Genomic DNA, 17,523 nt, shown 5'->3' with positions numbered 1-17,523 from the left:
GTGTCGAGGGAGAGTGCTGTGTCTATGCTGTCAGAGACTTTGTTTATTATGGTGCAGTCCTGGGTCGAGAGAGAGCGGTAGAGAAAATAAAAGCAGCTAATGTTATGTTGTATGTTTAGTCTAAAGCACATAAAGGCTTGATCGTCCAATTCTAGGTTTGTTTCTCTAGTCAAGGGGAGGGTGTTACGAATGTAAACTCCAAGTCCGTGCATATGTCTTTCAGAGTCCTTATGGTAGAGTGGGAAATAGCCAGGCATGTTAAAGTAGTTAGAGGGGATGGAGGAGTGTAGGTTAGTCTCACTTAGTGCTAAGATATCCGGGGTATTTGTTAGGAGAAATGCTTCAACATCAGCTAAATTAGTTCTAAGCCCACGGATGTTCGTGAATGCAAGCCTCAAGGGAGGAAGCAAGTTGGATTTGTTTGTCCTTAGGCCTGGTTTAGGCACTACAAACATCCTGATATTATACAACTATTGATGAAGCAGCCGCTCTAAGCGCTACCAAAGAGTTAGGGCACCTGTACTACCAGTCGGAAACAGCAGCCAGAAACTGTCAATCCGGTACCCTCAACCCATCAGAAGAAGGTCAACCCAATTTAATTGCACAGGCATGTGTGGTACGCAAGCACTTCCAAGTGCCCAGTTTTGAGGGGTGCGATGTGTCGGGAGTGGGGAAAACAACGTTCATTGCCCTAGACAAAAAACAAGATCTACCACTAAGTGTTTTATCGATTCACTTGTGATAGTGTCTCTGCACCTGACTAATAGGCAAAGGAGTATGGAAGCCAGCAATAGACAGAGCCTATCTACTCCTTAAGCAATTTAGGTTTGCCAACCAGTAATTTGTTTGAGTCACCAGCTCTAGGAAGGTTGTCATCCAAGACTGGAGAGGCCTCCCTCCCCTTGGTTTAGTTTCAGAGTTTTCCTTCTCCTATACGGGTCATCTGAGAAGATCTACTGGGTCCATCAGCCCTGAGGGGGTTTGCTCCGTGCCTGGGTCCTAATCCAGGTATTTCTGCAACCCCCGCGTGGTTAGTTAATGTTACAGGATTAGTTTGTAGAGGTTATATATCTAATAAATAGTTACACTCCTCAAAGTGATTTAGGGACATTGCTATTTCATTGTTATTAAGAAGCAGAAAAAAAAAGAAAAAAAAACTCATGCTGTGGAAGCAACTATGTGAGCAGGCTTGTTAGAAAGGCGTTAGTGTGGATTAAGACTTTTACGTTTAGATTTTTGCATTTTTTAAAAGTTATATGTTAGCTTAGGTACAGGTTAATGTTACAGTGTGAGTAGATATTAGGAATTGAGTCACTGTATATTTTAGATTACAAGAGGATTAAGATATAGGTGCAGTACAGTACGGGTATAACTGAAGGTAAATTTAAAGTCATGGCGTATTCCGTATGTATAATTAAGTAAATAGATAGATAGTGTTCAGTAGATGCGAATTGATAGAAGTTGTAGGTGTTAGTGTGTTTCTACTATTGAAGGAAGATAATTTCAGTTTTCATTTAAGAGTCTTGAGGAAGCCTCAAGTTTTGACAAACTTCTGGGCTTGACCTTCACTCCTGATCTTAAATGGAACACGTACATTAAATCCGTTGCCAAGGCCGCTGGAAAAATGGTGGGATCCTTCTATCAATCCAGTAGATATCTCACTGCTGATGCAATTCTCTATCTATATAAGAGCCAGGTATGTCCAAGGATGGAATACTGCTGCCACATCTGGGCAGGAGCCGCTAGAAAGAACCCGTCCTGCCTTGATAGAGTTCAAAATAGATTTCGTAGCCTTGTGGGAGATGTCCTTTTCTCTTCCCTGCAACCTCCATTTCACAGAAGAGATGTTGCGAGTTTGTCTCTGCTGTATCATCACTTTCATGGAAAATGTTCGACTGAGCCTCACTCTATGGTGCCCCCTCGCCAAACTTTCACAAGAAACACTCGGCTAGCCGAAAACACTATCAACAATTCCCCCCACTTGTTATAATAACTATATAATAAAGTTTATTTTTCTTTGCTTACATTCACACATGACAGCTCTGTGAATGTGATATGTAGCATTTGACTATGCTCATGCCCAGTTTTCATTTGCTTTCAGTAATTTCTTTCTGACTTGCCTGTTTCTCTTAAGTCATACATGCAAGAAGTCAAAGTAACTTTTTCTCTCATGCACCAATCTAATGCGATCACCATTACACGGAGTCATTTTTTCTTTTTTCTGACTTACTTTTACAACCTAAATATGGGTTACATCCTTCTGCTTTGATTGGCTATTCCAGAGATTTATTTACATATTCAGGAATTGGTCAAATAACAGAATGACCTGTTTGTTACTGATTGCATTCATTTTTCACATACGTTGTTTTGTTTTCTTTAGTTTTTTTCCACTTATGCAGTTAGAGAAATTTTTTCTTTTGCGGATCATGTCGATCTCACATTTTCTTGCCATGTGTATTTTTCTATTCTAGAATATAAGAATATCATAAATGAACGGAAACATAAAAATGAATAGTTCGAACATTTCTTTGAACATTCTTTTTATCTTTTGCACCAAACAACACCATTGCCTTTTGTTATATCAATCTTTTCCAGTTCCTGTTCGGTACATTCATTTACGATTATTTTCATCGTTTTCGTAGGAGTGTGTCCATATTCACAACTGTTTAAAAAGTGTTACTATTAAGCAAAATCCACCTTGCATTTTTCAAAGGTAATACAATTAAAATATTAGTCAGAAACAATTTCTTGCTTTAACCATTCATTTGTTACGTATCTGCGTTATTTTTTCAGGTTACAGCAATGAAACTGCTACATTTTTAATAATGTTTGCTTTTTTTTGTGTTTCCTACAAAAAATATTTTTTATGTTTCCCACAAAAAAAAATATTCACCCTTAAACCTAAGGCTCTCTGGTATTACATCATTCTGGGGGGGGGTCGTCACAAGACCATCCTCTAGGCATTACCTCCTTCTTTAGTAGCATACATGAACAAGATATTAGTTTAAGAATTTTTTAGATGAGGATTGATGATTTGGTTTATTTGTACTGCTGTTCTCATCTTGGATGTCATTCTCACAATGTTTCGACCAATGTAATTTTCGACCTTTTTCAAGTGCATCTTGCCAAACTCTGGAATCAGCGTGAACTCATAGCCTAAAAGATAAAGTGCTTATAAGTTTGAAGTGACAATCTATTAGATGCTGAAGGTTTAATCCTTGGTGTGGCTCGTACTGAAGACTACCATTACAGTTTACTTAAGAATTCTATTTTCAAACGAGCATCAAGTGAATAAATGGTTCCATTTGAATTCCGTATAGATTTCTGAGTTCAACAGAAAGATTCCGAAGTTTAACAAGATACGCTTAAAGAAGGTCGGAGGGTACATCAGTCGAAACCATATCTAAGTAATCAAAATAATTCAAATAATACAAAACATTGTCTATTAGCAAACTTTATACTTATATATACTAGAAAAAAATGCACCCAGAGGCGGCATTTTTTTTTCTATTTGATTAATATAAAGAATCTTGATAATTCCTTCTTTTTAAAATATCAATTAAAGTCTGTCGTAATGTAAGCTTGTTTTGTTGGCAGGAGTTAACAGCCAATCTGATAATGTTCTTTGGATTATCTTATAAAAGTTATTTATTTTCATGAATCCCTTTTTAAATTTTTGCTTAAAATTCCTCTAATCTCTCAGACTTCAACTGTCACTTTATAAAACAACTAAAAGAATATCCGTCTCAGGACAGGTAAAATAAATTGTCCAAACATTTTCGAACATATAATATTAAATCTTATACTTAGAACCCTTTTTCTAATTCTGATAAAAATCTATTACATAATTTGGATTCTAGAATATGGCTATAATTTTAAGACTGAAGCTTAAAGAAATTCAAGAAGTCCAGCTTAATTGGTGTCTAATATAAACCTGAAATATTTGAATTTTCAAAAAGCAGGTTGTGTCCATATTATGTTCCCTAAAACCCCTTCTAAAATATTTTTCTTTATAAAAAACCAGTAAAATTTTGGGAATGTTTATTGATATTTAATACCTATTAAGATTTTACAGAAATGGAATGTATATGAATTTTTACAACCCCTATTTGCTTTTTATTTACATAAAACTAAATATAGTCCACATTACTACTCTTTGACTCTTGCAGCTGTGTTCCAAAAATTCATAATGATCTGTTAATTAGTTTAGGAGTAAATTCTGTATATACAAATATATAGATATGCACACTCACATAACATATATATTAACAGAAAGCTTCCAAATATTCGTACTAGAATTGTTCACAAGGACTCATCTCACAACATTAAAGACATCGGCAATCTAATCAGTTTTAAGTGAAAGTTTTATGGATGTTGAAGGTTCAATCTTCATTACAGGTGATAACTGTAAATAACAATAATCAACACTTATTGTACAGTACCTGTGTTCGTTCTCCCAGGCACTACCTCCTTCTTTGGTGAAGGGTAGTATAGTATATATTCATTCTTAATTAGACATCTTCCTTTTAGGGAGGTAGTGTCATACATATATTGTTCATTATGATGCCATCATTCCAAGCATTACCTCCTCCTTTGGGAGATGGCAGTGTAGTATAATACATAATTTATAGGCTTTCTTTTTCTGGTATAACTTTCAATGTATATATATATATATATATATATATATATATAGTGTAAACCTAGCTTAAAGACATCTACATAGAGTATTATTGGTGATGGTAAGACTTCAATGGCAATATTAAACTAAGAAATAAAATAAAACAACCTAATGTATTGTCACAGAATCGTTGCAACATTTGAGAAAAATTAAAATGGTTGTTTGCAATATGAGGCTAGTTGAAAAAAAAATAGTCACACTATTTTATTATTGCTGTCAATGTAAAAAATAGCCATATCTTCTGTGCTAATAATTGGAAGGTTTCTTTCTGCTTGCGTGTTCTCTATAGATTTAGAAAGTATTGTGTGGATTTGAACCAAACTTTGCATGCAGATTTCACAAGAAGTATTATTTTATCTATAAAATAAAAATGTAATTAATAGCTTTATTAAGAAAGGTTGATAAAAAAATGTTTTTCTTAATCAGTTTGGGCAAATATTGGTCTGTGTTAAAAGAAATTATTTTTCAGTAAAGTGAGTGCCAAGTACAAAATCTTATATATAAAGTAAAGACGCCCCCCCCTCCCATATTTGCAATTAACAGTTTATCCGCAAAAGATAAAAAAAATCCTTTCATTAGTCAGATAGGACAAATATTGGTCAGTGTTGTTAAAAAAAAAAAAATTATTATTGATTTCATCAATTTTAATATTTAGTCCTGATCAATATTTTATTTTTGTTAGTTATAAAGGAAGAGTAGGAGGTTTCACTTCATAAATCTTGATGTTGCTTTTAATACATCATATGTTAAAGTTCACATACACTAACCTAGAAGAGAATAAAAAAAAGAACGTTTTGAAGTGAGTTTCCAATCAAAATCTTATAAATATTGTGAAGATGGTTCCATTGCATGTTTTTCTGATCAAAACCTTTTTCACTATAAGCTGAATAATAAAATCTGCAAAATATTGGTTTGTGTTGTTGATAAAAATTGTATTCCCGATTGGTTTTAATATTTAATTCTGATCAATATTTTATTTTTAATTACTCATAAGTAGAACAGGCGCAAGCTGCTTTCACTCCCTAATTCAGATGTGCTCCTACTTGAACATTAGAGAAAGAAAGTAATGACAAATCTTTAAAGATTTACCATCGAAAAAAAAAAAGATTTGATTTGTTATTTTCACTTTCTTTCCTTTTGAATGACGGGGGAGTAAAAAGAAACATGGAAGATAGAAATAATATTTCTTGTTTTTATTATAAAAGTGGGAAAGGGAGTCTTGATTTGTTATTTTCACTTTCTTTCCTTTTGAATGACGGGGGAGTAAAAAGAAACATGGAAGATAGAAATAATATTTCTTGTTTTTATTATAAAAGTGGGAAAGGGAGTCTTGATTTGTTATTTTCACTTTCTTTCCTTTTGAATGACGGGGGAGTAAAAAGAAACATGGAAGATAGAAATAATATTTCTTGTTTTTATTATAAAAGTGGGAAAGGGAGTCTTGATTTGTTATTTTCACTTTCTTTCCTTTTGAATGACGGGGGAGTAAAAAGAAACATGGAAGATAGAAATAATATTTCTTGTTTTTATTATAAAAGTGGGAAAGGGAGTCTTGATTTGTTATTTTCACTTTCTTTCCTTTTGAATGACGGGGGAGTAAAAAGAAACATGGAAGATAGAAATAATATTTCTTGTTTTTATTATAAAAGTGGAAAAGGGAGTCTTGATTTGTTATTTTCTCTTTCTTTTGTTTCTTTCCTTTGATTTCGTGGCTCAGTTGGCTAGCATGCTATGCTTAGAGGCAAAGTTTATGGTTTCAAATCACGCACAGTCTTTATCATTTTTACTCTGATTTTGTTCTCAAAATAAACATAAACATTTCAAATTACAATATTAATCAAATTATTTAGTTTTTTCCTGGAATCTGCATAATTTACAGAAATTAAGAACCTGAGCAATGCCGGGTAATCTTGCTAGTGCTTCATAAAATACAATTTACATCATTGTGTAATGTTAATCTAATGTGCATGTGTCCGCCTCGATTCTATAATCATGTAAGCAAAGAAATGATATGCGGAGATACTTCGGTAATATTTTCAATATGAGATATGATTCACATTTATCAGAGTCCCCATCTTCCATCTTTAGGGTTCTTTCAAAGATGATGCCTATTAAAACAATCCTCAGACTATTCTTGAACTGAAGAATTATTGAAAACTTTGCATATCATATCCAGATGTTTTAAAATGGAGCAGTGCACATTTGCAGCTTATTGAATGATGCTAAAATAAACTGTTGAGCATTTATAACTGAAACTTGGTGGGCAAGGCAAGCATAGATTGATATGATTGGATTGCACTAAGGATTGTTAACTTTATTAAAGATTCAATGAGTGTGAATGATGGATGTTAAGTTTTGACACCAATGGTTAGATTTGAAAAACGTTAAAGTGTGTCCAATTGTCTTTATACTTGTTCCTGAATAAATTTAAAATTCTCAGACAATCACAAATGTTGAAACCTTCGTTAATTCTTTCAACATTATCAGAAAAATCAAAATACAGAAACAAAATTATAAAACAGAATAATTGTTGAATTATTATTTAAAGAAGTAATACAGTCATTAGCAATCTCATATAACCAGTTTCAGAGCAAATAGGAAATTTAGACAAGGGAGGAGAATAAACACAACTATCCTCATCGTGGCATTTTTATTGCCTAGACAATTTCTTTTTCTTAACTTGAAATCTATGCTGGCTGTATTGCTGTAGACTGGCTCTCACAAGCGTAATACCCATAAGCTATAGTTATATATATTTCTTTCTCTATATATCTATTAGTGGCCTTGCAAGGCCACATAGGAGACAACTGAAGTAGCGAAACTGAAGCTACCTGCCAGGTATGCAAATTTGGGCATATTTTATTGATTTGAAAATATAGGTTCTTTTTTACCAATTGTCATAAAATTTTAACCATAGAATAGTATTCTAATCATCAAAAAGCCAGCAAAATTTCATGTAGTTTCATCCCATAGAACCAAAGATATAAGCATTTCAATATTCAATTTGGCTACAAGTGTGTGTGTGTGTATATGTATGTATGTATATATATATATACACACACCACCTTTTTTGGCAATTTTATAAGTTCCACATCTCAGCGACTATTGATCAGAATTTAACAAATGAGGGCTCGTTGGAAAGCTAATGACCTGACTTGTGTAGTGGGCTATGTGACATTTGCCCTTAAGGTTGCACATTAAAGAGATCATCCATTATCTGGAGCCTATTTTTGGCACTTTTTTACTGCCATAAAATGTTTCATAGGCAGTTGTTTTCTGAGTTTTGTATATGAATTACAAAATATCTGATATTTCCCCAAAACCTCTGGCCTTGATTAAACTAAAACTTGCTGCTGCAGTTTCAAATGATCTGAAGTAATAGCATGGGGAGACTTGATTCCAAACACTTCTCATATGTTATATCTCCTCTCTTTGGTTTTCATACATAAAGTAAATTTCACAGTGTATAAGGTTTATTTGATATTGAAGATATTCATAATCGTAGCCTATTTCCAAAAGAGGGGAGATATGACATATGAGAAATGTTTGGAATCAAGACTCCCTTTGCTGTTACTTAAGATCATTTGAAACGATAGCAGCAAGTCTCCCATTCATCAAGGACAGAGGTTTGGGGAAATATATTCAATTCAGACAATGGGAATGAAAAGCTTACCAGACAAAAGCAAGTGTAAACCTAAAATTTATGTAGTAATTTATGTAGTAATTTATGTAGTAATTTCAATCAGATTAAAAAAAAGCTCAATACACTCTGGACTTGCCTCGCTTGTTAACTGACATTGAAATTTTGGATTAATTAAAAAAAAAAAAAAATTCACTTGGATTTACCATCAAGTTTTCATGCATTCTGAACTTCCTATATTCAGTTTGTTTTTCCATTTTCACATGTTTTTACTGGTATGAACATATTAAAAGTTTTGCATTTTATAACTCCCATAAAGTGTCGTTTCATTTAATGCCATAACCAGCACATTCTTAGCTCAGCTATATTAGTAATTTGCTAATTTCTTTTTTTCTCTCTGAAGAGAAGAATAGCATTCTTTGAAACTCCGCAGATTAAGAATTTCTTAATAATTTTTTTTTTTTTTTTAGTATTGTCGAACAATAAATTTCCTTGTAAATTTTTGATTTACAGTCTGGATTTCTTTTCCTTATATAAGTTAAAAGAAGACAGCTAAAAATTTAGTTAGCTATATCTTACTATAAATTTATTTCAACCATATAGACAATAGAGCATGTTCAAAAATGCAAGCTGGTTGAAGGCTGTGAGGAGTCAATCAACTAGCTTTAAAAATGACCTATTGCCTATATGGTTGAAATAAATTTATAATGGTTAATTACATTATTTCTTTTATTTTTTTTAGCTTTTATTCTTGCTCTGCTATGTATTGAGCTCTACTACTCGAGATTTCCTACAAAGGCAACATACTATATATATATATATATATATATATATATATATATATATATATATATATATATATATATATATAGAGAGAGAGAGAGAGAGAATAAATGACAAAGTTATATTCCAAAATTCATGATGTTGACCATCTTATAATTTATTCCTTTAATTCAGTTGACTTGACAGTATCTGTTTCATAGCGCAAAATCAATCACTTAATTATTATATCAATCAGTGAATGTATTATGCCCTTAACTCATCGGAAGAAATAGCAACAATCAATCTGTCAAAAGGACTTGAAGTGTGATTTGACATGATGAAAATCCGAAAATTGGAAAAGAAGCTGCAAATACCTTTTTATTTTTCCATTACAAATAGGAATAAATTATAAGATGGTCAACATCATGAATTTTGGAATATAACATTTTGTCATTTATTCTTTATATCCCGAGTAATTACTGCCTTCCATAATTGTTGTCATCTCACCATGTTTTTGGTCAACTTATCTTCTGGCCTGATTGAGTAGGATTGACACTGCTATCTTTAGATAATGTTCACCTGGAATCGTAGAGACTCAATGCTTCTATCTCCTGCGTCACGGTCCAGTGATACAGTGGGGAAACAACAACTATGAAGATGAGGATAACTGTACACAAAATTATGCACAAATTATGGAGCATCATCTCAAAGGATTAAAAAAAAATAAAAAATAATATTGACTGAAGCATTGGTTATATTTGGTATCTTTAGCCCTGTGGACTGAGTTTATTGTGTTTCCATGAAACTGAAGGTATCAATAAAAGATCAAACTAATGTATAGTATCTTTCGAAAAAAATCTTCATGCTCTTGCACAAGTAATTGAGCACTCCATTTTTTTATCTTATAACATGAAATTACCCTATACACACACACTGATTTAGCAAATTATAAAATTTGACATTTATTAAGATGTTCAATATAAAAAATCAAACTCTAAAAATAAAAAGTAATTAATGTCTATAAACATCGATAATTTTCACTTTTAGAATTTGATTATAATATAGAAAATTTATGACCTAAATTTTCTAAGCAAGTGAATTCATAATAGGAAATCTCTTTTTGATATAACCTGTTAATTCTTGAGCTTTTTTTTTTTTTTTTTTTTTTGTCTTTTAGTGTTTAATATATCCTGGCAGCTTCATTAGATTTAATTTTTTAATAAACAAATTTTGGATTCATTGATCCTATGGAGATATCTTGAATTGTTTTGGTTTTTTGAACTAGTGCCTTCAATAAGTTTCCAAACTGTTTTTCTACAGGCATTTAAAATTATCATAGACTTTTGAAAATTCAGTATATTATTACTATACATTTTATGAGGTGACTAATTTTTATGATTTCCGGTTCAAATGAACAGCTACAATAGGAATTGAAATACACCATACTAAAGCCTGATCGTCACAGCTGGTGAATTTCAAAAATGCAATCTGGACGTGAGGACACTTTAGAAGAACGATATGCAATAAAATTCTGTTTTAAACTTGGTAAAAAAATGCCACAGAAACGTATGGAATGCTTCAGACCACTTTTGGACCATCTTGGATGAATCGAAACTCAGTTTTTGAGTGGCATAAGAGATTCAAGGAACGCAGAGAGTCTGTGAGGGATGATGAGGTGTGGAAGGAGTTAGAAAATCAGAACACCAGAGTTGATTGGTCAGATAAAGAATTTCATAGATAAGGAACCTCGTGTGTCTATAAAGACAATAAGTGCACAGTTTGATGTCAGTGTGGGAACTGTACACACAATTATTCGTGAGGGACTGAAGATGCAGAGGATTTGCACAAAGTTTGTCTTAAGGGTGCTAAGAGAAGATCACAGACTATTTGACCACGATGGGCATCAAGACGGTTCCTCATTCTCGCTATAGTTCAAACATTGCTTCCGGTGACTTTTGGTTATTCCCTTAGCTCAAATCTTAGAAGTTGTCGTTATGAGACAATTGAGGAGATGAAAGAGGCTGTGACGAGGGTCATTGACATGCTTACACAAAAGAACTTTCATGAGGCCTTCCAGAAGTTGTTGTTGGAACGGTACAATAAGTGTATTGCAGCTGGAGGAGATTACTTCGAAAGGGACTAGAGTTTCAGGTGTGTACTATCAATGAAAGTGCCCATACGAAAAAAGTCTGGAAATTTATTGAAGGCACCTCACATATATGCAGTTGTATTGGTGTTTTAATTTTACTTCCACTTTACGTATTTTCAGGTGGGAAGTCATTAAGCCATGGCAAGAAAAAGTAATTTACTTTTGTTAGCTCTTTTTTCCATAACAAGTTTATTGGGTTTTTTTACTGATTATTTCCATAGATTTCGACTCCTACCCCTTGACCGTCCTATCACTAACATGCATGGTTCTTCGTTAGCATATAGCTTGATTAGTTCTAATTCAATAACTTTTTTTTTTTTGCTAATTTTCGCTAGTTCATTAATCTATCTAGTTGTGTGGTTTTGTTTGATCTTGTTTTTGCGTTTTCTTGTATTAATATCTAGCAGGGTTATTTATCATTGCCTGGAAATGTCTTTTTTGTTTGTTTTGACTGTAATTTTAGTTGTAACGTTGTCCGGAACCAATACGTTCGTAGCCTCAGTCACAAAGCAAACAAAGAATAGAAAAAAACTTCAACTCGCTTTTTTGGCTGTACAATAATTTCCTCATTCTTTTGTTTCTGATGTGATCGTCTTCTCAAACGTGCTCTCAAACGTCATCCACACCTCTAATGTGATCATCCTCTTTTTCCTTTTTATATTCTTCACCCACAGCTTGGCATTTGCATACATGTATTCACGTTATATAGTTAGTCGTAAATAAAGCTTAATAAGGATACCTGAACCTGGTGTGGCTTTTACGTTGAGTGGATTGAGCTAGCTTCCCCAGAAATAGCAAGTTTCTAAGGAATATTAAATTCCTAAGTAATCCATAGTTGTATGTATAACCCTAGGGGAGATGATGATGATAGTTTTGTAGGGAGGCATGATAATCCCAACTGGTCACCCATTTAGTACTGATCAGGCTCAATGTCGCTTAATTTCGGTGATCTAACGAGAACAAATGTGTCAACATAGTTATGCAGTACAATCACTTTACTGTTTACATGTTGACTCTCACAGGTCAGTGAGCAGGACTTGGAGAAAGCCAATGGTCAGCCAGTCTTTAACTAAAACTTGAAAACTTGAATGGACGAATGACTACAAGTATTCAACAAACATTGGTTATCGTTATGAGGAGCACACTTATTACGGAAACAGACATGAACTCTGGCAGGCGAGGTGCTGAAGTAACTTACTGAATACACGACTTACGCTTCGATCAAGCTCAAAATGTCATTGAGTGTTCAATAACAGAAATCATTTGCATATTGCTACAAAACTACTTCCCTGAAGACTACAACAGTCATTTTCAAATCAATTATCAACAGATCCTACAATAAACTGTCTCTACAAGTAATCCAACTTAGCTCATCACATTAATCGCCTTCAGTCCTTTCATGAAGTTCTTTTCATTAATCCTTATCCTTGAGTGATCTTTAGCCTTGATGAGTGGTGATCCCTCAGTAAAAAAAAATAAATTAGCAAGTCATGGGTGCCATTTATTATGGAATGGGAACTGTTTCATTTTTATTGCAGAAACAGCAGACAAGTTGTCAGCACTTGGACCGGCATTAGTGCCAATGAACAATTTTATTGTTCATATCAATTAAGTTTTGTTTTTAACTTTTTTCATACCTTTTCTTGTAAGCAACAGTCAAAAATCTGTGGTCTCTCTCTTACTGTATAAGTCTCATTGTTCACGTTGTAATTTTCTTTGTTTATTCTCAGTCCTATGAATTAAATTAACTGTTTATTTAATGGTAATTGATGAATAAATCACATTCTTTCTCTCTCTCGAGAGAGAGAGAGAGCTTCACCATATGATTGAAGACAGACCTTCCATCTAGTGGGCAGTTGATCTACTGTGCCAACGCATATGTGGATTAGCAGGTTATACTGAAGTATCTGTTGAAGGCATTTGGTGTCAAGAAAAAAATCAGCATGATAGATAATGTCTTTTTTTTTTGCGTGTATTTTTTTAATCCAAAGACTAATGGTGGACATTTTGACTGAAAATAACATTTTTCGAATGTTTTTTTTTTATATTAGTTTTATTTATTTATGTAACTTGATTATTTATTTATTTATTTTCTGCTTGGGAAAAAAATATGAATGAATTGCTTAAATAAATATTACACAATTAATTTTTATTTTCCTTAATCTACCATTCTGCTGAGATTCTCTAATACTGATTTTGCAAGAAATATATACTTATATTTATGCATGCGTGTGTGTGTATGTATATATATATATATATATATATATATATATATATATATATATATATATATATATATAGTACCAATCTCAAGACGTCTATAAGCAATAAATATAGCATTAGTTTCAAATTTTGATCTTTGGGGGGCGGGTACGATTAAAAAAAAAAAGAAAATGTTTCTCATCGTTTGTTCTAGAATACATATTCCATAATTCATAACGATATGTTTGATAGTTTATGATTTTTATTAATAAAATACATATTATTTTATTAATAAAATACATATTATTGATGCTTGTGTGTTCACAGAAATCTTTTAAAAATGCATTACTTTTATATAAATTTAAAAGTTGATGTTTAGCAAATTTTTTGTATCTAACTTATTTTAAGTTTTGGGGAGAGACGGTGCTAGTTTGGTAAATTTTAACAGATTAATGTGCCTATATACAAGAAGGCACATTCCAAAAGTAATGCCTCTTATTTTTTATTCTGCCCAAATGTACCAGAGGAAATAGCAAATAGCATTGTCATGATGACTGAACTTATGTATTCATGAGATAAAAGTTTCATCTCTCTGTTACAGATATTGACTGTGTGAGATTCTAAGAAAGCAACCCATGTCATGGATGTGCATAAAAAGCAGAAATGTATCATTGAATTCCTGCAAAAGTGCATTGAAAATGGTGATAACTATGTAGAAAAATAAATTATGGAGCACAAAAGATCGCTCGTTTTAATGGTGTCACTCCTGTCTTCATAGATCTTCAACTTTTTGAGTTAAAAAAAAATAGGCTTTACTTTTGGAACAATCCTCATATATTCCAAAATTTATACCGATTGGTTCACTAGTTTAGGAGTTTATCCTTGTACAAGAAAAAATGCATTATGACTTTGAATTTTTTAGATGAGGATTGATTATTCATATTTTTTAAATGAGGATTAATTATTCATATTATTTTTTAAATGAGGATTAATTATTCATATTATTTTTTAAATGAGGATTAATTATCATTATTATTTTTTAGATGAGGATTAATTATTCATATTATTTTTTAAATGAGGATTAATTATTCATATTATTTTTTAGATGAGGATTAATTATTCATATTATTTTTTAAATGAGGATTAATTATTCATATTATTTTTTAAATGAGGATTAATTATTCATATTATTTTTTAAATGAGGATTAATTATTCATATTATTTTTTTAATGAGGATTAATTATTCATATTATTTTTTAAATGAGGATTAATTATCATTATTATTTTTTAAATGAGGATTAATTATTCATATTATTTTTTAAATGAGGATTAATTATTCATATTATTTTTTAAATGAGGATTAATTATTATTATTATTTTTTAAATGAGGATTAATTATTCATATTTTTTAAATGAGGATTAATTATTCATATTATTTTTTAGATGAGGATTAATTATTCATATTATTTTTTAGATGAGGATTAATTATTCATATTATTTTTTAGATGAGGATTAATTATTCATATTCTTTTTTAAATGAGGATTAATTATTATTATTATTTTTTAAATGAGGATTAATTATTCATATTATTTTTTAAATGAGGATTAATTATTCATATTATTTTTTAAATGAGGATTAATTATTCATATTATTTTTTAAATGAGGATTAATTATTCATATTATTTTTTAAATGAGGATTAATTATTCATATTATTTTTTAAATGAGGATTAATTATTCATATTATTTTTTAAATGAGGATTAATTATCATTATTATTTTTTAAATGAGGATTAATTATTCATATTATTTTTTAAATGAGGATTAATTATTCATATTATTTTTTAAATGAGGATTAATTATTATTATTATTTTTTAAATGAGGATTAATTATTCATATTATATTTTAAATGAGGATTAATTATTCATATTATTTTTTAAATGAGGATTAATTATTCATATTATTTTTTAAATGAGGATTAATTATTCATATTATTTTTTAAATAAGGATTAATTATTCATATTATTTTTTAAATGAGGATTAATTATTATTATTATTTTTTAAATGAGGATTAATTATTCTTATTATTTTTTAAATGAGGATTAATTATTCATATTATTTTTTAAATGAGGATTAATTATTCATATTATTTTTTAAATGAGGATTAATTATTCATATTATTTTTTAAATGAGGATTAATTATTCATATTATTTTTTAAATGAGGATTAATTATTCATATTATTTTTTAAATGAGGATTAATTATTCATATTATTTTTTAAATGAGGATTAATTATTCATATTATTTTTTAAATGAGGATTAATTATTCATATTATTTTTTAAATGAGGATTAATTATTATTATTATTTTTTAAATGAGGATTAATTATTATTATTATTTTTTAGATGAGGATTAATTATTCATATTATTTTTTAAATGAGAATTAATTATTATTATTATTTTTTAGATGAGGATTAATTATTCTTATTATTTTTTAAATGAGGATTAATTATTATTATTATTTTTTAAATGAGGATTAATTATTATTATTATTTTTTAGATGAGGATTAATTATTCATATTATATTTTAAATGAGGATTAATTATTCATATTATTTTTTAAATGAGGATTAATTATTCATATTATTTTTTAAATGAGGATTAATTATTATTATTATTTTTTAAATGAGGATTAATTATTCATATTATTTTTTAAATGAGGATTAATTATTCATATTATATTTTAAATGAGAATTAATTATTATTATTATTGTTTAGATGAGGATTAATTATTCATATTATTTTTTAGATGAGGATTAATTATTATTTTTTAAATGAGGATTAATTATTATTTTTTAAATGAGGATTAATTATTCATATTATTGTTTAGATGAGGATTAATTATTCATATATTTTAAATGAGGATTAATTATTATTATTATTTTTTAAATGAGGATTAATTATTATTATTATTTTTTAAATGAGGATTAATTATTCTTATTATTTTTTAAATGAGGATTAATTATTATTATTATTTTTTAAATGAGGATTAATTATTATTATTATTTTTTGAATGAGGATTAATTATTATTATTATTTTTTAAATGAGGATTAATTATTATTATTATTTTTTAGATGAGGATTAATTATTCATATTATTTTTTAAATGAGAATTAATTATTATTATTATTTTTTAGATGAGGATTAATTATTCTTATTATTTTTTAAATGAGGATTAATTATTATTATTATTTTTTAAATGAGGATTAATTATTATTATTATTTTTTAGATGAGGATTAATTATTCATATTATATTTTAAATGAGGATTAATTATTCATATTATTTTTTAAATGAGGATTAATTATTCATATTATTTTTTAAATGAGGATTAATTATTATTATTATTTTTTAAATGAGGATTAATTATTCATATTATTTTTTAAATGAGGATTAATTATTCATATTATATTTTAAATGAGGATTAATTATTCATATTATTTTTTAAATGAGGATAATTTATTCATATTTTTTAAATGAGGATTAATTATTCATATTATGTTTTAAATGAGGATTAATTATTCATATTATTTTTTAGATGAGGATAATTATTCATATTATTTTTTAAATGAGGATTAATTATTCATATTATTTTTTAAATGAGGATTAATTATGATTATTATATTTTAAATGAGGATTAATTATTATTATTATTTTTTAAATGAGGATTAATTATTCATATTATTTTTTAAATGAGGATTAATTATTATTATTATTTTTTAAATGAGGATTAATTATTCATATTATTTTTTAAATGAGGATTAATTATTCATATTATGTTTTAAATGAGGATTAATTATTCATATATTTTAAATGAGGATTTATTATTCATATTATTTTTTAAATGAGGATTAATTATTCATATTATTTTTTAAATGAGGATTAATTATTATTATTATTTTTTAAATGAGGATTAATTATTCATATTTTTTAAATGAGGATTAATTATTCATATTATTTTTTTAAATGAGGATTAATTATTATTAATCTTTTTTAAATGAGGATTAATTATATTATTTTTTAAATGAGGATTAA

At 29.1% G+C, this 17,523-nt stretch overlaps 1 protein-coding gene across 11 annotated transcripts in view; it reads left to right on the top strand.

Annotated features, from left to right (window-relative positions):
- Positions 1 to 17,523, top strand: part of LOC145263676 (uncharacterized) — a 514,716-nt gene that overhangs the window by 406,727 nt on the left and 90,466 nt on the right. For 3 of the 11 annotated variants that reach the window (XM_080120556.1, XM_080120555.1, XM_080120562.1), the window contains one exon: positions 11,350 to 11,380. The exons of the other annotated variants lie outside the window; for them this stretch is intronic. In XM_080120556.1, the coding sequence (XP_079976682.1) occupies positions 11,350 to 11,380 (31 nt within the window). The remainder of the gene's footprint in view (positions 1 to 11,349; positions 11,381 to 17,523) is intronic. 11 annotated transcript variants of the gene reach the window in all.

Source organism: Euprymna scolopes, chromosome 39 (assembly GCF_053919585.1).
Source record: "Euprymna scolopes isolate OS-2025 chromosome 39, ASM5391958v1, whole genome shotgun sequence".
Classification (NCBI taxonomy): Eukaryota; Metazoa; Mollusca; class Cephalopoda; order Sepiida; family Sepiolidae; genus Euprymna; species Euprymna scolopes.
The sequence above is the reverse complement of the archived record's forward strand: the minus strand, read 5'-3'. Positions and strand labels throughout refer to the sequence as shown.